The 22,844-nt window shown below is 40.5% G+C and overlaps 1 protein-coding gene across 5 annotated transcripts in view; it reads left to right on the top strand.

Annotated features, from left to right (window-relative positions):
• The window catches only part of POU2F3 (POU class 2 homeobox 3), a 96,965-nt gene extending 77,127 nt beyond the window's left edge, over positions 1-19,838 (top strand). For 4 of the 5 annotated variants that reach the window (XM_056794218.1, XM_056794219.1, XM_056794221.1 and 1 more), the window contains 7 exons: positions 1,499-1,681; positions 2,525-2,666; positions 3,814-3,950; positions 4,199-4,360; positions 10,441-10,507; positions 11,887-12,016; positions 13,998-19,811. In XM_056794218.1, coding sequence (XP_056650196.1) covers positions 1,499-1,681; positions 2,525-2,666; positions 3,814-3,950; positions 4,199-4,360; positions 10,441-10,507; positions 11,887-12,016; positions 13,998-14,037 — 861 coding nt within the window. In that variant the 3' untranslated portion in view covers positions 14,038-19,811. Of the gene's footprint in view, positions 1-1,498; positions 1,682-2,524; positions 2,667-3,813; positions 3,951-4,198; positions 4,361-10,440; positions 10,508-11,886; positions 12,017-13,997 lie in introns of all 5 variants that reach the window. The other variant, XM_056794217.1, reaches the window with a different exon arrangement.
• Positions 19,839-22,844: the final 3,006 nt, after the last annotated feature.

The following is a 22,844-nucleotide window of genomic DNA, read 5'->3' as shown; positions in this document are numbered from 1 at the left end:
TGGGTCCAAATCACTCACTTATTTAGGCCCCCATAGATTTCCACTCTAGCATCCTGAGCCATTAGGGTTTTGAGTCATTTGGAGAATAAAGAACCCTTTGCAAAGTTGAGCATGCTCAAGGGTGAATGGTACAAGCTGGGTAGAAAGACAAATACTATCATCTGTTACCAATAAAATCAACTCTACCTAGAAAGGATGATGGTGGTTTGGAAAATAAAAAGAGTAGTCATTATGGTTTGAAAATGTCTGCACTGAAGCCTGGAATTTCTATTGGGATAATTGAATATTAAACCTAATAATACCTCTCTAGCTGTCTTACCTTCCTCTGTCATCATTAATTAATACTTAGTGGACAGCTTCAGTCTGCCCTGAAGAAACAGATAAAACAAAACCTGAGTTCAAATGTGACCTCAGACACTTACTAGCTGTGCAACTCTGGGCAAATTATTTAACCTCTGTTTGCCTAAGTGTCCTCATCTGTAAAATGGGGTTAATAAGAGCACTTACCTCCTAGGATTGTCATGAGGATCAAACAAGATAACAATTGTAAGGCATTTTGCAAACCTTAAAGCCCATTATAAATACTAGTTATTATTAAGTGGCAAGGCGATGCAGTAGATAGAGTGTTGGATCTGGAACCAGCAAGATCTGCATTCAAATCTTGCCTCTGGTGTTCACTAGCTATGTAGCTCTGGACAAGTCACTTAACCATGGTCTGCCTCAGTTTCCTCATCTATAAAATGGAGATAATAATAAATAACATTTACTTCCCAGGGTTATTGTAAAAAACTAATGAAATAAAAAATTTAGAGCTTTGTAAACTTTTAAGATATTTTTATTTAAAATAAAATATTATTTAAAAAACCACATTGAAAAAGAAAAATCTTAAAAGGCATTATGTAAATGCTCATTTTTATTATTATTACTTTCTGAATTGGTGGTTGTAGGGTTGGGTTGTGAGAACAGTATTCTTTCTGTGATAACATTTGTAGAAGTCCACATTCCTTTTCTCCTTACTTTGAAAATTGTTGTCTCTCCCAGTAGACTGTAAGAGAGCAGGGACCTGCCTTTTGCCTCTTTTTGTAACCCCAGCACTTAACACAATGCCTGGCATATAGTAGGTGCTTAGTAAATGTTTACTCATTGAAATTGGGGTCTAAGCTTCATTAGAGGTGAAACAGCATGGTATAATGGGAAGACTATTGGATTTAGAGTCAGAGGACCTAGGTTTGGATTTCAGCTCTGCTAATTACTATTCACAAGATTATGGGCAAATCACTTAGCTTCCCCATGCCTCAGTTTACTGATCTGTAAAATGAAGAGGGCTAAGGGCTCTCTGCAAGTTCTACATCCCATGGCCACATCACCCCATGGCACCTGAAATGCAAGTAGGTCAACATATGCATTCAGACCTTGTTCTTTTAGAAGTATCAGATAGAATACCTTGTGGGATTTGGAATATTTGTGGGTTTGGATTCATATTTTTTTTACTCAACAGGCAGTTGGTCGCCCTGGGCTGCCAGGATCATCTTTAGACTCCCATCTGGATGTATCACAACATATTCAAGTCTCCAAACATTTGCCCAACTCTGGAGGGCCAGATGAACCCAGTGATCTGGAGGAATTAGAAAAGTTTGCCAAAACCTTCAAGCAGAGGCGCATCAAGCTCGGTTTCACTCAGGTTGGGATTTGGGGGAGAAAGAAGAGAAAATAATTGAAAAAGGGAAGGAAAAAAACAACTGACCTTATTGGTAGGGAAGCTGGATAAGACTAATTAATACAAAGTAAAGCAGGAACTTAGTCAAGTTCCTAGGGAAGAAAAAAGCTTTCAGATATATAAAAACAACATCAGGTTCACCTTGAGCTCATTCTCATGAGTACTTTGAAATTTAGAATGCAATGGCCCTTTATAGGGAAACCGGAGACTTGGATGGGTTACTTCTCCCCTGGAAGGTATTGTAGTGGGGATGCCAGCTAAGGAGCTGGCAAAACAAGACTACCAGGGGAAGCATTGCCATTGGTTATGCCTTTGGTCCATTTAAAATGGTGTAAGACTTTTTTGCCTCCCTCATCCCTTTTGCCATGTGAAGAAGCCATATTTACTCCTCTTCTTCCTATGTGTCCTCTGCCATATATATATATCCCACTCTGCATTGGGAGCAGGGCAGTTAAAGCAAAAGCCATTGGCTGAAGATTTGACAAAAAGGAAAACAAGTAAATTGGATTAATAAGGGAAAAGCCTGTCTTCCAATGTCAAGAGGTGACAGATCCAGGCAGCAGTGTCATGTGGGCATTGGTCCCAGAGCAGATGGGGACAGCTCTACATGGAAAGAACAGAGCTTAACTAATCTTCTGACCTCAAGGAAGGCAAGCTTGTTAAAGAAACTTATGTGATATATGTGATGAGATCTGGATCCTGGGTGGCTTTTGAAAGTAGGTCAGCTGGTTAGGGAACTGGGAGATGTGGAGGATGGAGAAGAATGAGGTTCTTTCTTATAGCTCTCCATTTTGTTTCAATGGGCAGGGCGATGTAGGACTGGCAATGGGGAAGCTATATGGCAATGACTTCAGCCAGACCACCATCTCCCGATTCGAAGCCCTCAACCTGAGCTTCAAGAATATGTGTAAACTCAAACCGCTTCTGGAAAAGTGGCTCAACGATGCAGGTGGGTGGCATGGATGGCACGCATGGGAATTTCAGAGGCCAGAAGAGGGTGGTACCCGCCCCTTGATACCCTGATAAAAATGGTTACTCGAGTCTGTCAACTTCACCAGCTATACCTAGGGGAGGTTTCCATGAGGCATTTGGGAGAGAGAGGAGATAATATTAGTGTTATCATCTTGCAAAACAATGATAGCGACAGCAATTACAATAACTCCCAATGCTAGATTTCTTAACCTAAAATGTCAATTTGCATTTTGCTTTTAGTTAGACTTCCAGGCCTGTTAAATTTTATTTCATTTATTTTATAAATGAATTAGTTTAACCTATTGCAGACATGTTCTTATGTATGTCCATCTGTGCACATTTGCACACATCTACCTTTTCTTGCTTGAACATCCCTGTACTATGGGATCTGAGATCCATTGCTGTTAGGAAGCAGGGATAGCCACAGCCCAACCCAGTTGGAAAAAATCTAAATCTGGCAGGCTCTTCCTGGGCATGCCCTTTCCTCCCTGCTGGGCAACCCTGGGTAATGGTAATAATGCTACATGTTCACACAGGACCTATTCAGTGGCATCTGGCCTTAAGTCAAGTTAAGTTAATTCAACTAATATTTATTAAGCACTTTATATTGTGCTAAGATGGAGATACAAAGACAGAAATGGGACAGCCTCTGCCTTCAAGGACCCCTGGGGGTGGGGTAAGCATTATGTGCCCAAATAAATAAACTAAAGAAAAATGAGGGAGAGAGTGCAAACTTAGGCAGTAATACCTGAGATGGGCTTTGAAAGAAAAAAAAAAACTAAGGAAGAGATGGTGAGATAAGTGAGAGATGGAGGACAGAGTATATTCCAGTCATTTGTGTGAAGGTATAGGGATGAGAGATGCAGTGTCAAGAAAAGGAGGTCTGTTTGGCTGAAATATAGAGTTAGGGAGTCAGGGAGTAGTGTGAACTAAGACAAAAAAGTGGGTAGAAATGGTGGAGGGCTCTAACTGACAGTTTGGGGAGTTTGTATTTTATCCCAGAGTCAACAGGGAAGGTTTTTGAGCCAAGAAGTAACATGGCAAGACCATTGGGATTGGGATCTATACTAACCTCTTCTCTCCTTCATGGAGTTTTTCTTGTGCTTCCTTCTTATTCCCGACAGAATCCTCTCCTTCAGACTCCACTGTGAGCACCCCCAGTTCTTATCCTTCCCTCAGTGAGGTTTTTGGCCGGAAAAGGAAGAAGAGGACCAGCATCGAGACTAATATCCGCCTGACTCTGGAAAAGAGATTTCAAGATGTGAGTTAACATCTCATTTAGGGTGGGACCCCCTTTACAACAATCTCAACAAATTCCCAGAATGTCAGTCCACTTAGGAAGGGTGTTTAGGAGCTCATTCTTCCAATATCCAATATCCAATTGCCCTACTGACCCCCTTTCCCACAGTGGAAGTCTTAGGCTCCCCTTTTCAGGATTGAGTGCAAGATGACTGCTCCTCCAACCATGACTCTTATACTCTCCCTTCCTGTCTTTCCTTTCCTTTGAAGAACCCCAAACCCAGCTCTGAGGAGATCTCCTTAATTGCTGAACAGCTCTCCATGGAGAAAGAGGTAGTTCGGGTCTGGTTCTGCAATCGACGTCAGAAAGAAAAGCGAATCAACTGCCCCATGGCCACCCCCATGAAGTCACCCATCTACAACTCAAGGCTGGTACGAGGCACCCAACCAGGCAGTCTACAGAAGCCTAAGGGGAATAATGCTTGCAGGGTAATGGGGTGGAGGAAATTGGTACCCTCTGGCCCAGGTCTTGTCCTTTAAGGTGGTACAGTGGACGGAGCACCAGGTGTGGTGTAAAAAAGACCTGGATTCAAATCTACCCTTAGATACTTCCTAGCTGTATGACCCTGGGCAAGTCACTTAATTCCAATTGCTACCCTTGCCTTTCTGTCTTAAAGTTGTTATTAGGACAGAAAGTAAAGACATCAAGATATAGATATAATATATTATGTATCTGATCTATAAATATATATGTTACATAGAGATATCTGTTTGGTGCCTCAGTGCTCCTACCCTATGCCACCCCAACTACCACTACTATACAGAGCTGGAGAGAACAAATTAACGTCTCAGAGTAACAAGAGAGTGCTGTTGTTTTTGAGAGGGGCATGGTATAATGTCTATGGCCCAGCCCTTGTAGGCCTGGGTTCAAATCCCACCTTGTACACTTACTTTACTAATTGTAAGACCCTGGCAAACCATTTAACCTCTCCATGAACTTACAGTTTCCTCATCTATAATGTGGAGAACCTGAACTCAGTGGCCTCTAAGGTCCCTTCCAGCCCTAGATCTCTGATCCTGTGATGAAGGGGCAAGGGAAAGAGATGAGAAGGTGCAGTCATCATTGAGACTTAATTGATTAGACTCAACTAGTCTAACCTCATAATTTAATATAGTAATAAACTGAAACTCAGAAAGCTATATGACTAACTCAGTGGCATAAAGGTAATATCACCACCAAGAACCAACGCCAGGTCCTCTGACTCCGAATCTAGTAATCTTCCCACTTGTCTATCTAGGGGATATGAAGATGGCAACTAGGACCTTCAGGAAAAGGGTCCATCAAGTCTATTTTCATTGATTTCTTTTTTTAAAAACTGTGTACTTAAAAAAACAATAAAAAATAAAAATAAACTGTGTATTGATTCCAAGGCAGAAGAGTAGGAAGGGTTAGGCAATGCGGGTTAAGTGACTTGGCCAGGGCCTCCCCAGCTAGTGTCTGAGGCCAGTTTGAACTCAGGAACTCAGGTCTCTAGGCCTGCCTCTCAATCTACTGAGTCATCTAGCTGCCCCCTCCAATAATCTCTTGAGGGTGTTAGTGAATGAAAACAGTCAAGCTGAGACCACAGAATCACAGGATTTGGAGCCAAAAAGACACTAGAGGGCATCACATCCCAACCCCTCATTTTACAGCTGAAGAAGCTGAGACATAGAAAAGTTAAGTGCTTTATTCAAGGTCATACACATTAAGTGGCAGTAAAATCCAAAATGTGAGCTCAGTACAACTGACTTAGGGTCCAGTGCTTTTCCACTATATTTTGCTATTCCCAAGAAAAAAACAGGGAGTGAAAAACCCAGAAATACAAGGGGGAGCCTCCAGTGAAGAAATCTGTAATCTTTGGAATTCTTCCTACCTTCTCTGACTCCAAGGCAGGCTAAGAAAAAAAGCCAAAGAACCTAAGTGAAGTGCCTGATTGTTCCTGACTCCACCAGAAACAAAGTCCACTTTCTCCTATCTGCTTTTAGTTTTCCTCTTTTTCTCCCTGTTCATCTTCCTGGGGTTGGTGGAAATTCATTCATTCCATAAACATAGCATTTGCTATGCACAGGGCCTCTATGGGGAGCTGAGGATACAAACATAAACATAAGAGAGAGTCTTTGCCTCACATGGGCTTGCATTTTATTGTGGAGATGTAGCATGTTCATAGATAGGAAATAAAAGGTGATTTGAAGAGAAAGAGAGCTGTCACCATTGGTTGGGTCAGGGAAAGTATTGCTTTAGGAGATGACTCTGGAACTAAACCTTTAAGGATACTAAGCCTGGTAAATGGCAGAGATAAGAATGAAGAGGTGCAGTGGACAGAGTCCAGGGCCCTGGAGTCAAGAAGACTCGTCTTTGTGAGTTCAAATCTGGCCTCAGACATTTACTAGGTGTGTGACCCTGGGCAAGTCACTTAAACCTGTTTTCCTCAATTCTTCATCTGTCAAATGTCACACCAGCATCCAAATAGAGAGAAGAGAGACAGACAGACAGACAGACAGATAGAGAGATAGAGATAGAAGAAGAGAGACAGAGAGACAGATACGGAGGGAGACAGAAACACAGAGAGAGAGAAGAGAAAAGAAAAAAGAGAATGGGGAGGTAAGATGGTTTTGCTTCAGTGTCCCATAATTTTGTACCCTTTGGAAAGCAGAGCAAGGTCTCAGCAAGGCGAGTGGGAGGTCTCTCTGTTCAGAGCTACTGTCCCTCCCTCCATCTCCTTGGCCTTGCAGCTGTTTCAGCACCTGTGCCTTGGCTGGGCTTTAGAGGTCACTGGCTTCTAAGTGGTCCATCTCAGGGTCCCTGTCTTGGGCTCAGGCTTAGACTTTGCTTAGAGCAAATGCTGGGCAGTTCTAGTTTCGGTTCTCTCCTAGCACATGACATTACTGGGTTTGACTGCCAGAAGAGGGGAGGAGCAGAAAAGGGAGAAGACAGTCTAATTTCTTCCTCCACCCATCTCAATATTTAAACGTGTCATTAGCTCTCCAGTGATTTAGGTAACCTCCCCTGGTTTCTCAGAGGAAAGGGTTCTGCCTTGCCGATTCCTTTGTCTTCATGCCAGACCTGACTTTTCTGTTTTGCAGGGAATAAGATGTTTGATTCTAAGTAGCTTCCTTTTGTAACGGAGACAGAGAGGGACAGGGAAATGGCAGAAATCAGAGAATGTCTGAGCCAGATGGTCTGCCATCCTCAATTTATGGAGGAAGAAACTTGGGCTCTAGAAAGAGGACATGATCTATCCAAGGTCACACAGTCATTTAGTGGCAGAGTTGAGAGTTGACAAAAGGAGATAAATGGAATCCGAGGAGCTGGGGATTTTGAGTTTGGGAGTATCTGGTAGAAGTTCCTAGGATGTTATAGGGGAGCCACTGAGAGCTTCTTCCCTATGTTGGCCCCACTCCCATGTCTGTGCATTCCCAGCCTACTGATGAGCCCTATAATAAAAGAAAAAGAACAACACAAGTAAATGTTGCATGCTGCTGGAATGGGAGATTTCAATTGTGGATCTTAGACTGTAGGGAAAAAACATAATTCCTGAGTATGTCTCCTTTTTCAAAGCTCAATAAATTGAATCAATAAATAGTGATGCATCCCAAAATAGCGGTAGGAACTACTCCTCTAATTGAATTAGTTTATATGGGGAATTTGTGTCAGGAAACTCCCTCTGCCAATTCAGATAGCCACTTTCTTTGCTACTTGTAGCTTTTTTTTTAAATAGGCAAATGGGGTTAAGTGACATGCCTAGGGTCACTCAGCTAGGAAGTGTCTGAGGCCAGATTTGAATCCAGGTCCTCTAGACTCTAGGCCTGGTGCTCTATCCACTGTACCACTTTGCCCTGCTACTTTTAGTCTTAAAGAATTACCTAGAAGGGGTAGGTAGATGGCTCAGTGGATTGAGAGATTGGAGGTCCTCAGTTCAAATCTGACCTCACACTTCCTAGCAGTGTGACCTGGGCAAGTCACTTACCCGCCCACCCACCCCCACCCCCACCCCAGTGCTTAGCCCTTACTGCTCTTCTGCCTTGGATGGAATATACAGTATTATTCTAAGTAATATTCTAAGTAATACAGTAATATTCTAAGACAGAAGGTAAGGGGTTAAAAAAAAAAGAATTGCCAAAAATACTAAGAAGTTAAATGACTTGTCAAGGGTCATACAGCATCTGTCAGAGGCAGAACTTGGACTCAGGTCTTCTTGGTTTCTAGATTGGTTCTTTATCCACTATTCCACACTGTCTTTTAACAATAAAAAACAACAAGGGCAATTAGGTAGCACTAGATAGAGTGCCAAGCCTGGGGTCAGGAAGTCCTGGGTTCACAGGGTACTCAGACACTTACTAGCTATGTGACCCTGGGCAAGTCACTTAACCCCCATTGCCTAGCTCTTCCTACTCTTTTACCTTGGAATCAATACTTACAAAAATTGATCCATCCCCACAAAACCCATAACAACAACAACAACAATAATGGAATAATAATAAACATTTATTTAGCTCTTTAAGGTTTACACAACTCTTTATAAATATCATCTTGTTTAATCCTTACACCACTCTGTGAGGTAGTTGCTATGTTATTTTCATTTTACAGATAAAGAGGCTAAAAAGACACACAGTAATGGTGTCAGGCAGAGTTTGGACTCCATATGTCCTGATTCCAAAGCCAAAATGCTGTACACTATACAATCTAAGGCAACTAGCAACCCATTTGTCAGGTTATAAGGAAGAATAAGGGAAGGGTAGGTATATTGTATATGTTTCCTCTCAGAATAAAGGGAAACTGCAGCCACTAATGATGTCTGACAAGGAAAAGGGGCTGCCTCGTGGAGTAGTAAGCTCCCTGTCACCCAAAGAGTTCAAGGAGAAGCTGGAAGGCCACTTATGAGGGATGGAATAGCAATCACAAGAGCTAATATTTGCATGTCACTTTAAGGTTTGGCTTGTACTTATCACATTGAATTTTCCTAACACCTTATGGGATAGATGCCATTATTATCTGCATTTTATAAAAAGGGCTCTAATAAAAATAATAACTTTTATACAGCACATTAATGCTTGCAGAGTGCTTTACATTTATTCTTTTATCCTTATAACAAGCCCATGAGATCCCATTTTACAAAAGATGAAGATGAGGAGGACAGAAGTTAAGTGACTTTGACAGGGGCACACAACTTGTAGGGTCCAAGATAGTATATAAACTCAGATTTTCCTTATTCCAAGTTCAGGACTCTATCTACTATGCATAAGAAAAAAAATCTTACATTGAAAAGGAGGCAAAACCAGTACATTAAAGACCCTTTTAACTCTACAATTCTGTGATTAAGGAGCTGTGTATTTGGATACCAAAGATTTTTATTTTAATCTCAACTGGGCTATTTATTGCCTGATTTATTGCCTAAAATCCCTTCTAGCTCCAATGAATATAAATCTCCGATTCTTTGAAGTCTTTATTATTTTTTTAATTCTTAAGTTTATTTATTTAATTAATTACTTTAGAATATTTTTCCATGGTTACATGAATCATGTTCTTTCCCTCCCCTCCTCCCACAGCCAATGAGCAATTCCACTGGGTTTTACATGTGCTGTTGATCAAGACCCATTTCCATATTTTTATTATTTTTTGAAAACCTGTATATTACTGTATTTTGGTTCTAAAGCAGAAGAGTGGTAAGGGATCATCAATGGGGTTTAAGTGGCTTGTCCAGGGTCACACAGCTAGGAAGTGTATAAGGTCAAATTTGAACCCAGGACTTCCCATCTCTGGATCTGGTTCTCAATCCACTGAGCCACCCAGCTGCTCCTAATCTTTATTTTTTAAAACCTTCACCTTCCATGTTAGAATCAATTCTGTATACTGGTAACAAGGTAGAAGAGCAGCAATAAGGGCTAGACAATGGGAGTTAAGTGATTTGCCCAAGGTCACACAGTTTTAGAAGTGTCTGAGGCCATATTTGAACTCAGGATCTCTGGTCTCTATCTGGCTTTCAATCCACTGAGCCACCCAGATGCCCCCTTCTTTGAAGTTTTCAGGGCAGCCTGGAGATCAATGATCTGAATTCAAATCTTCCAAGGATTTTTCCCAGAATCTATGTGCTTGTCCTCATGTCCTCTCTTTGGTTCAGCCTCTTTTGGCTTATCTCATTTCCAGGAAAGAGCTGCACTGGACTGAGGCAGCCAGCTTTCTCTCCCTGACTTGGCACTGAGAGGCATTGCACTCATCAATGTACTGGGGCAGTGTGTGTTTTGAGCCAGGGTTCTCTGGGGCGCCGGCTTGTGGGAAGGGACAGACACCTGAGCCGGAGGCTCATACGTTCAGTGTGGAAGATCCTCCTGGGAAAGAGATAACAAACTGTGTATGGGACGATAATTTGGCCATTGAAGGCATCCAAGCTCTGGGTCTGGGGTTGAGTGCCAAGGGATGCCCCCAGGAAGGGAAAAGAGGAGCTAGAATGTAACAAGACCCTGTTGCTTTTCAGGTCTCTACTACAGGGTCTCTTGGTCCCCTCTCTGTCACTCCTGTTCACAGCACCATGCCTGGAGCAGGTAAGTTCTATGATAATGTTTCAAAAAAGACTGGATAGGGGACATCGAAGTGGCTCTGCAGATTTACAGTCAGGTCTAGGGATGGACATTTGTGGATTCAAATCTAGCTTCAGACACTTCCTAGCTTTGTGACCCTGGGCAAATCATTTCACTCCCATCACCTTCCCCTTACCATTTCACCTGCCTTAGAACCAATACACAGTATTAATTCTAAGGTGGAAAAAGATATTGAAGATTCCTGAGAATCCCAGAATCCAAGGTGAAAGAAACCTTGGAGATCATCTGACTGCCATGGTGGTATCTGCAGTGTTGTGGTATTGCAATGATGGTAGGATGGTGGAAAGAGAACAGAGTTTCTTTTTATAATCTTTACCTTTTGTCTTAGTATCAATTCTAAGACAGAAGAATGGTAAGGGCTAAGCAATCAGGGTTAAGTGATTTGACCTTAAGTCACTTAAGTCACTTAAGATAAGAAGTATCTGAGGCCAGATTTGAGAGAGCACAGAATTTTGCATTGGTAGGTCCTGGGTTCAAATCCTAGTCCTGTTAACCATTAGATGTGGAACCTAAGATAAATTATCTAACTTCTCTGGGACTTGATTCATCATTTGTAAAAGGAAGGGCTTGGACTATATTAAATCTCAGTTCTAAAATGATGATCTAGTCCAACTTTTTAAATTTTTTTAACCCTTACCTTCCATCTTAGAATCAATACTAAATATTGATTCCAAGACAGAAGACCAGTAAAGGTTAGGCAATGGGGGTTAAGTGACTTGCCCAGAGTCACACAGCTAGGAAGTGTCTGAAGCCACATTTGAACCCAGGACCTCCCATCTCTGGGCCTAGCTCTCAATTCACTGAGCCACCCAGGTGCCCCCAATGTATTTTCTATCACATCCTCCTTCCCTTTTTAGGAATGGGAAAACTGGAAAGGTTGACTGGCTTAAATTTGTTCAAAAGACCCTAAAGGAGTCCTCCATGCACTGGTCTCCCCTTCTTGCAGAGTCTTTGCTCTTTCCCTCCCCCTCATGGCCTGCTAGTCCTTTAGTTAAAGGTCCTTTTCCATCTCTGGCTGGTGGGAGTGGAGGGGCTGGAGCCGTCCATGCCCAGCCCTGGGTGTGGCCTCCTGGAGTAGGCTGACTTGAGCATCTATCTTTGCCAAGTGTGGGGCTTGCAGAACCAGCTCTTCCACTCTCCATGTCCTAGGATGCAAAGAAGCCCCATGCTCAGGGCTGCTCAGGGTGGTGTTGCTATAAACGTGCTTGGAAGTGGGAGTGGGAGGGAGGGCTGTGAGCAGGTCAGGGACAGGCAAGGGAACAAGGGAGCTGATGGCGGAGAAGGAGGTTCCTGTATCACCTCTGTTTTTGCTCTCTCCGTAGTGACGTCATCCTGTTCCCCTGGGAACAACAGCAGACCTTCGTCTCCTGGCTCAGGACTCCATGCCAACAGCCCCAGTGTATCTCAGAATCACTCAAAAGCAACAGTGAACTCCAGTTTTAACTCCTCTGGGTAAGGAGGGAGAGAGAGACTCCAGCGTGCCCCACAGTCCGGCCAAGAAGCCGGGATGGATGCCTTGAGAAGTGGCTCGAGTCATGGGTGTTGGGGAAAATGGAGGAGGGAGGTAGCCAGAGGACAGGATGAAGGGTCACTCTGGAGCTTGTCCTGTGGAGGGTGGGAATTAAAGGGGAAGTAGCAGTCAGTGCTCCTGGCCAGCAGCTGGAGTCAACAAATTCACCAACACTTTCCTCTCTTCTGGGACGGAAATTTCCAAACACTCTCATCAGAAAGGATTAGGTCATGTGCTGGGCTCTGCAAGTGTGCTGCTCCCTTCAAGCCAAATCCTGGATTCTCCTCCAAGCTGTTCTGAAATGGGTCCACTGTTTAGGCACAAAGAAAACACTGAGTTTGGAGGGAGATGGTGCCAGACTCTCCCTCTCCTTCAGTTGGGTCCTTCTCAACTTCCACTTCCCCTCTCCTGGCATACACACCAGAAGAGAGAGGATTTTCATCAAGGAATCATGGGCGCCTTTGAACCAAAGGACCAGCTTAGAAGCATAGTTCCCCATTTGCCCAAATTCCAATGCGCATGATATCTGAAGATCTAGAGCTCCTAAAGACCTACAATTCGATACAGGTCAGTCAGGCAACCAGCTAAGCCTGAGAAAAGGAGAACCCACCATCCTAATGGAGCATATGGCACTAGAGCAGGAAGGGTCTCTTAGAAATCATCTTATACCTTGTTTTATGGGGGAGGAAAGGCCCAGAGAGGGGGAACAGCTTAGCCAGAGTGAAGCATGTTGTAAGTGGCAGTGCCAAGATTTCAACCCAGTTCCTCTAATTCCAAAGTTGATGCTATTTCCATAATACTTTATTATAAGCATGCATTTATTTGCATGATAGTTATAGGTTTCATCTTTCTCAAAAATATAATACACATTATTGAACAATGTACATGTACAACCCAGTGGAATTGCTCATCAGTTCCAGGAGGAGGGGAGGGAAAGAGCATGAATCATGTAACCATGGAAAAATATTCTAAATCAATTAATTAAATAAAAAATGTAATACACACATATACACATACATGTATACATCTATAAAAATGTATGAGCAGGGGCAGCTGGGTGGTTCAGTGGATTGAGAGCCAGGCCTAGAGATGGAAGATACTGGGTTCAAATCTGGCCTTGAATACTTCCTAGCTGTGTGACTGTGGACAAGTCATTGCCTAGCCCTTACCGCTCTCTGCCTTAGAACCAATACATAGTATTGTATGTGCAGCTAGGTGGCACCATGGATAGAGTGCCAGGCATGGATGGAGTCAGGAAGATTCATTTTCCTGAATTAAAATCCAGCCTCAGACACTTACTAGCCGTATGACCCTAGACAAGTCACTTGACTCTGTTGGCCTCAGTTTCCTCATCTGTAAAATGAGCCAAGAAGGAAATGGCAAATAACTCCAAGAAAATACCAAATGAGGTCACAAAGACTGAGCTGAAATAACTACAAAAATAAATATGTTTGTGGATATATATACCTATACATTGTATATATATATAAACATTTATACATGTATATGTGTATACATGTAGTATTTTGTATATATTGAAACATACCGTTATCAATATACCTTATGAAGATGGGATTAACTCTCCCCTGCCCGTTTTTAGATTCAGTCACCAGAATCGTAAACACACACTTTCATACATGTGAGTCACAGACTTCCCCCACTCAACTGTAAGTGGGGTATATAAGCTTCTGGTGACTAAATCTAAAAATGGGCAGGGGAGAGTTAATCCCATCTTTGCAACCTTTATAAATATAGACATGTTGTTCAGATGTTTTTGGTAAAGTTAGAAATATATGCATATTTTAATGTAGGTATATCTGCACCTGTATAATCTATACACACATATGCATATATTTTTATCATTGCTTATATCTCTTTTTAATGTGGTTTTTACTTCCTCTGTTGGTTTTTTCTATCCTCTAGATCTTGGTACCGATGGAATCATCCCACCTACCTCCATTGAAACCAGAGAATCTCTGCCACTGCACCTGACCCTGTTTCCCTTGTTGCATGGAGGGAAGTCTCTCTCTTGCCTTTGGATTATGGACCAACTTCTTTAAGAAGAGGAGAGGAGACTCCCCTGTCAACAAGTCCAAAGTCTTGCCTTCTTCAGTAGCAAGAGGCTCAAGAGATTCAAACTGTGATTGCACCATTTGTTGACTCTTAATGCTATTGAAATATAAATATACCCCTCCCCCTAGGAGTTTGCCAACCTCACCTTCCCTTCCTGGGACCTTCTCATATAGTTCGAAACACCTGCGGTGATTTCTCATGCCTAGGTCTTTTGGAAGAAGGAGGCCTTGTTCATTCCTTCATAGCTCAAAGGAGTGCTTCTCATGAGAACAGTCTTCCTAGCATGCCACACCACACCACAAATACAGATGGGGCTATACTGATTTTAACTATAAACTGAGCCATGGTCACCAAATTCATTTCAACAGAGAGTTATATCGAAATTTGAACCTGGTGCTGCCTACAAGGCCCCTCTGTTTCATTCCTTTATCTGTTCAAAGTTTTTAGGTCTGCAACTCTTTTCTCTTCCTTTTTCTTTTATACACATCCAAATCTACTTATATTTGTGTGCTTCCCCACTGCTACTTACCCTCCCCTTATTTGCAGAAAACTAAGCTCTCCTTAGTCTCCTTGAAGTGATCTCTTACCTTGTCTGGACTCAGAGAATGTTGTTTTTCTATGTATTTTTTTCTTTCCCTCCTTCCCTGCTCTTCTGGGCTTTCTTGGATATGGAATGGTAGAATTAAATGTGTATACACACATAAATAATGGCAACTACATACTTGTAAATAGCCCTCCCGCTCCCTACTTCTTTTTTTTTTTCTTCTTCTTTTTGCAGTATGCTCTTTCCTTAAGATGGAATTTTCAACGTATGTTACTCAGGTGCAAATTTTGAAGACGTGTAATATTTTCTGTTTGTTTTTTTAAAGAAAAGAAAAATACCAAAGTGTGAAATATTCTGGTAGCTTTCAGAGTTCCTAGAACTTAAGAGTTGGGAAAGACTTCTGAGATCAGGAAACTGAGGCCTGAAGAGGTAATGACTTCGTCACCCTGGTGATGGTCAGTAGCAGACAGATTTTGAAACCAGATCTTCTGACATAAGACACAGGGATCTTATCATTCACTATACCATGCTGCCCAATTACCCGACTGGAAAGAGCATCTTAGTTGATTTTCCGGCAAGGCATTTGGTTAGAAGGGATGGCAGAGAGATATCTCTATTGTCCTTTTCAGTGGTCTAGTGGGTAGTAATGTAATATGAAGCCATTCCAGTTAGACTCAGGACAAGGCATTTGTGTTTGGTAACCAAGGTTTGAAAGTTGTAATGCCTTGTGAGTTACCCTTCACTAGAATATATGGCTTAACATACAACAAAGTAGATACCTATTTGCCAACAGGAATGGAAGATGTTTATAGAAATATGTGTGTACAAGCTTATATGTCAGTGTGTATATATTCATATGTGTATATGCATATATGCACATATTCACATGCATATATGGATACATTTGCATAAACACATGCATATTATAAATCTATGTACATACACCCACACAGATACAGCATCCCAAAAGATTTTGTGCCATATTCAGTTATCAAAGTTTAAAACAGCACTAAGACTTTGGGGACACCCTCCATAGAATTCCCCAAATCTTAGAGTTATAGGGGCACTCAGGGGCCATCTAGTCCAATCCATATATGGCCAAGAAGCCCTTCTAGAACACACTCAATCATTGGTCATCCTTTGCAGGAAGATCTTTAATAATGGAGGAACTTACTGCCTCCCAAGGTAGTCCATTCCACTTTTGGAAAGCTATAATTATTAGGAAGTTTTTGCTTATATCAAACCTAAATGTGCATCTTTGCAACTTCCATTCCTAATTGTTAATTCAGCTCTCTGGGGCCAATTGGAACAAGTCTAAATCTTCTTCCCAGTGAAAACTCTTCAAAACTTGAAAGACACAAGGTATCATGTCTACTCTAAGACTTTTTTTCAGGCTAAATAACCCCAGTTCCTTCAACCAATACTCATGAGGCAAGATCTTAAGGACCTCTATTACTCTGGAACCTTTCCTCTTGATGCTCTTTGCTTGATCAATGTGGTACTAAAAATATGACATTCAGGATTGAACATAGAACTCTAGATGTGACCTGTTCAGGATGGAAGATGGTAGAATCATTTCTTCCTTACTTCTGGACACTATGAGGAAAGTCCTCATGAAGCCCAAGATTGTATTCATTTTCTTGGCAGTCATATGTCACACATACATCTACATAGATACAATGTCCCAAAAGATTTTGTGCTATCTCTTGTTGACTTGTTAAGCTTCTAATCCTTTAACACCCCTCCCCTCTGATTTTATTCTATATGAACTACTGTCTACCCACACTTTCTATTTAGGAAGTTGATTTTTTTTAAACCCAAGTGTAAAAAAAATATATTTATCCCAATTAAATTCCATGTTATTATATTTGGCTCAATTTTATAGCTTGTAGAGATGTTCCTAACTATACCTCCTATCCCTCTTCATCTTCGAATTTGATAAGCATGTTATCTATGCCTTCATCGAAGTCATCGATAAAAATCACTTAAATAGCACAGAATGAAGCAGAGATCCCTGGGGCTCTTGACTGGACATTTCTCTAAAGGATAACATTAAACGATTTATGATCATTCCTTGGGTCTAGCTGTTCGATCATTTCTAAATCCACCTAACTGAACTATTATCTTGACTATATCTCTCTGTCTTGTTGGTGAAAACAGGGTTAGAGATGTCAAATGCTTTGCTAAAATCTAGGTAAACCATATCAATGGAATTCTCATGATCTATCCGTCAAACAATCTGGCCCATAAGGTTAAGCTGGCATGATTTATTCTTAGTGAAGCCATGGTGGGTCTTTGTGATTACTGCTTCTGTTTTAAGTTGTTCATTAAGCATCCCTTTAATAACATTATTAACATGCTCCAGGTTTCAAAAGAGCTCAGTAATCTATAGTTTGCAAACTCCATTTTCTCCCTTTTCTTAGGGAGAGGAAAGAATTGAGAAATTTGCCCATCTCTGGTCCCATGGTACCTCTCTCATCTTTCATGACCTCTCAGAGATCACTGACAGTGGCTCAGTAATTCAATACTTTAGTTCTCTCAGAACAGTACAAATTTGGGGGTGGGATAGGGTGGAAAAAGAGAATATTTATGTTACTAATTGCTTTTCTTAGCCCATTATAAAATTAATATAGCTAGTGTTCACAAAGTGACCAATAGGTTTAAAAAAAAGTTCATAAATGTGAGGGGTGATGCTGGAAATGACTTCATAATAAACATTTGTTCAGAGAATATAATGAGTAAGTAATCTTTTTCTAGATACAACTATATTCTTATGAATGAATTTATGAATGAACATTAAGATCCTATATCTATGGTGTCACAGAATTAAAGGAGTGCTTTTGCCACTTAAGGCAATGACTTCCTTAAGATCATAAAATATCTATCACAAAAAAGTAGTCAAATAAATTGTGGGTGATAAAAAAGGGGGGCAAGAAAAGGAGGCAAAGGAGGCAGTAGAGGCCCTTTAGATTTGTCTTGAGTACACAATTGGTTATATTACCTTCAACATGCGTAAGTAAACATTTGCTCTTGTAGGCTTATGTCTGAACCCATATGCACATCTCCCTTTGCCTACCCCTTATCCCTGAGCTAACATCTTCCCACATTAATAAAAATTTCGTTGTTACTTTGCCTCAAGGGAGTTCTACAAGCTAATCCCAAGATTCCTTTGTTTTAATTCACATACATTTGGTTTTTATTTATAAAAGAAATAAAGAGAAACATGGCTTAACTACTCAGCTTCCAATGGCTTCTAATACTTATGGACCATGTCAGTTGCAGGGAAGAGACGAGCTTAAGGGTAACCTTCCAATATCTATACCCCAAGCAAAACCCATCAGTTCCAACTGGGTTTTCCTGTGGCTCAAACATTTCCCTCAGCAGCTGTTTGCTAACAATAGACATCATATGATCATATGAATATAGTTATAAGGAGGTAGAGGATGGGGAGGAGTTGGGAATAAAGATAAATGAATGGTTTTATCCCTACTTAGAAGTATTTTTTGCATGCTTAAATGAACTCAAAGACAATGAAAAATGTCATCAGCTCCAGAGAGTCACCTATTTTGCCCAAAGAATCAGCATGGGCCCCTAATTCAATTAAAATATTCCTAGAATGCCTCAAACTATCATTCTTTCTCCCTCTGATCCTTCATGGTCAAACTCCTAGAAAGAATAGTTTGCCTAATCTTGCTGCTTCACCTTCTTCACTTCCTGTTCTGTCCTTGACCCCTTGACAACTTGCCTCCATCTCCATCATCTAATCACCACCCTAAAGTCACTAGTGACCTCCTTATCACTAAAAATCAGTGTTTTAGGTCCTTATCATGATTGACTTCTCTGTGACATTGGATATTTTGAGCAACTTTTCCCACTGACTTCGTTCTCTATATATTTCTCTCCATGGGCTTCTGAGACCATTTAGGTTCATGGTTGTTGTTTTTTTTCTTTCTACTTTTCAGGCCACCTAACTTTTTATTTCAGGATCCTCATTTTCTTCTCTTCCCTTGAACACAGATAGATACCAAACCTGCCCTTTTTTCACTCCACACATTCTCTCTCTAAGTGATTTTGAACCTTTTCTTGGTATTAATTGCCCTTCCAGGCAACTGATGATCAAATCTGAATCTCCAAAGAGTCCTAGACCCATATTTATGTTTATCAGTATATTTAGTTGGCACTTCAAAATCAACATGTCTAAAAAAACAATTAAATATTTCTTCCACAAATTTCACCTTTTTTTCAATTTCTCTATTTTTGAAATTATCTGATCATTCTCCCTTCCAAGCTCATTACCATGTTCATATTTGATTTGATTCTGCTCTCTCCCTCATCCCAAGCATCCAATTCACTTGTCAGGTCTTGTTATTTCTACCTCTCAATATGTATCTACTGTAACCATCCTTAACCAGGCCTTCATTTCTTCATTCTTCTTATCTATCTTGTTATAACAGCATCTCTCATGGTTTTCATGACTCTAATAGGTTCCCTGTCCAATCAAGCTTCCATAATATTGCTGGAGTAATCTTCCACTACATTTCCATGATTTCACTATTCTATTCAAAAGATTTCAATGGTTTCCCATGGCCTATGAAAAAAATGCATAAATTCTATATTCTGGGATTCAAAGCCCTTCAAAATTTTGCTCAATTTTCTTCTCTTTTCTCTCATTTAAATCCCTGTTGTGTAGCCAGCAATCTGGTTAATATGGACCAATCTCCATCCTCTGCCCTTTTTCATCTTTGGATCTTTACTGACCTTGAGCACCCCTAATCCTTAGAATGGACTTCCTTCCTCGCCCTTTCCCATCTCCATTTGTTGATGGGCCCCCCCTTCCTTCAAGGCCCAACCCAGATTCATTTTCATCTATAAAGCAATTAAGCATTTATTTAAGAAACTTTCTCCAATGATCCAGGTAAAAGTGATCAGAGTGATCCTCCTCAAATTTCTAATAAAACTGCCAGAATATCTCCTTTGCTTTTACCCCACTTTCTCTTGTATCATAGTTATTTGTAACCATATCTTTTCCCTAATTATAATTTTAGCTCCTTGAGAGCAGGGTCCATGTTATATCTATCTTTGTATTCCAGGAATCTAGCACACAATATATGTATGTGTGTATAATATGATAAAATATATTACATATTCTTAACTTGGTGTCTATGAACTTGCTTTTAAAATGTTTTGAAAATTTTATCTTGATATAATTCTATGTATCTTATTTTATGCGTTTAGAAACATTATTCTGTGAAGAGGTCTGGATTGACACCTAGAAGGGTTAAGAATTCCTGTCTTAATTGCTTCTTTTTATAATTTCCACAACACTCAGGATAGTGTTAGGTATATATGCATGTGTATGTGCATATATATGTACATATATATATATATATATATATATATACTGGTAGGTTTTGAATTCAAGTCAGTTTAATAAATTTATATATCTTAAGTGTATGTGCATAGTCAATGTGTTAAAGGCAGTGTTATTTTTTCCTCCCCACCTTTAACACCCAGAACTTGTCTGACTTTTTGATAGTATAGAACAGCATTAGCCAAGTAGTAGCATGAATACTGGGGTGGGCACCTGGGAGCTGCTCTGTTCCCCCTCTTCCTAGCACCTGTGAAGATTGGATTTAGCTCTCCCCTGAATGTAACAATGAAGATATTTAGCTCTTCCTTGATTTTGAAGATTAAATTGTAATCCCCTGATTGTAACAATGAAGGTACTTAGCGCTTCCTTTATTGGAAAGATTGAATTGTAATCTCTAGTCTATTTTTAGATTTTAATCTCCAAAAAGTGTTAACTCAGTATTTAAAGTAGATCTATCCATTTTAACTACTAAAGGTGTGAACTAACTACTAAAGGTGCGAATTAACTACAAAAGGTGTTATGTAACCAAAAAAGGTATAATCTAACCAAAAAAGGTGTGAACTAAAGAGTGCGCAGTCCTGGAGAGGTTTCTGCTGTGATTGGTAAATGTAAAATTTAGGGGAGGTGACACAAGAGAAAAAGATCCTTAAGTAGAGGAAACAGAGGCACACAAGATACAGATCAAAGATCTTCAGTCACTCCGAATTGAACTGAAGAGGAGTCACCAGGGCTTAGAGTGAAATACAGTCACTCTGAACTGAAGGGAAGACAAACACTTGAGGAGAGACTGGAAGACAGACACTCAGACTTGGAGTGAAGACACTTGGCTGTGGAACTGGACCCCTGGAGGAACTCATGCAGGAGACCTCAGACTGCTTCCTTTTAGATCATCACTGTGGTGAGTGAAAGGTTGACTTAGCTTCCTTGTCCTTTCTGGAGGTGTGAACCTTTGAGAGAAAGGCCCATCCTTTTGAGACTAATTTCCCCTGGCTGGGGCTTAGAATTTTCTACCTGGTTCTGAGGAAGCCAGAGCTCTTTCTCCCTCTCTCCCTCTCTCCCTCTCTCCCTTTTTCTCTCTTCCTTAATATCTTCCCTCTATTGTAAAATAAACTACCATAAATTACATTTCACTTTAGTAATTCACTTTGGGATTTAGAAATTAAATTCCTGGTGACCACCAATTAAATATTCAGTCCAACCATAAAAATTTAACACACTCCAGGATATTTTTTTAAATTTAGAATATTTTTCCATGGTTACATGATTCATGATTACCCCCCACCTTCCCTTTACACCTCCTATAGCTGACAAACAGTTCCACTGGGCTATACATGTATCACTGTTCAAAACCTATTTCCATGTTATTCATATTTGCAGTAGAGTGAACTTTTAACATCAAAACCCCAATCATATCCGCACTGAACCACGTGATCTACCATATGTTTTTCTTCTGTGTTTCTATTCAGTTTATTTATTTAATTAACTTAGAATATTTTTCCATAGTTACATGATTCATGTTCTTCCTCTCCCCTCCTCCCACCTTCTGTAGCCAACAAGCAATTCCACTGGGTTTTACATGAGTCACTGATCAAGACCTATTTCCATATTATTAATATTTGCACTAGGGTGATCAACTAGAATCTACATCCCTAAAAATATCCCCATTGAACCATGTGATCAAGCAGTTGTTTTTCTTCTGTGTTTCTACTCCCACAGTTCTTTCTCTGAATGTTCTTCCTTGTAAATCCCTCCACGTTGTTCAGGATCATTGCATTGCCACTAATGGAGAAAGTCCATTACTTTTGATTGTACTACAGTGTATCAGTCTCTGTGTACAACATTCTCCTGGTTCTGCACCTTTTGCTCTGCATCAATCCCTGGAGACTCCAGTTCATTATACCTTTCAGCACAACAATATTCCATCACCATCAGATACCACAATTTGTTCAGCCATTCCCCAATCAAGGGACACCTTATTATCTCTTTGGGGTACAAACCTAGCAGTGCTATGGCTGGATCAAAGGACAGACTCATTTAAAGCCCTTTGGGAATAGCTCCAAACTGCCTTCCAGAATGGTTGGATCAATTCACAACTCCACCAGCAGTGAATTAGTGTTCCAATTTTGTCACATTCCCTCCCACATTTATCACTTTCCTTTGCTGCCATACTGGCCAGTCTGCTAGGTATGAGGTGGTACCTCAGAGTTGTTTTAACTTGCATTTCTCTAATCAGGAGGGATTTAGGACACTTTTTTTGTGTTTATTGATAGTTTTGATTTCATCATGTGAAAATTGCCTATTCATGTCATGTGGATAGCTTGCAATATAGTCTTAGAGAGTTACCTGAAGGATGGAAGGATTAAGTAACCAGTTCAGAGTCACAAAGCTAGGAAGTACTAGAGGAAAAACTTGTCTTTCTAACTGTTTTCTATGTATGATGCCAACACTGTTTCATATACACATATTTGCAAGCATATATATGTGAGTGAATTTTTACACATTTCTTAAATGTATATGTGACCTCATAACTTCAGGCATCCTGTGGTAGAGACAGAAACCAATTCATATCTCTTCTTGCATGCCCTTTGCCCATATTCTCTTGCAAATAATTCTAGTGGGCTATGGAACTTCTTGAAAATATCTTTCTATTATATGGATAACAATATGAGATGTTCACTTGTTATGCCTTGCTATTACTATATGACTGGCTTATATTCTTTTCCAATCATACATCTTTGTGGTAATATTTATCACTCATTTCCCTTCAGTTAATTATTATTAG

This window comes from Monodelphis domestica, chromosome 4, assembly GCF_027887165.1.
Source record: "Monodelphis domestica isolate mMonDom1 chromosome 4, mMonDom1.pri, whole genome shotgun sequence".
Lineage (NCBI taxonomy): Eukaryota > Metazoa > Chordata > Mammalia > Didelphimorphia > Didelphidae > Monodelphis > Monodelphis domestica.
This window is presented reverse-complemented; position numbering and strand designations above follow the sequence as displayed.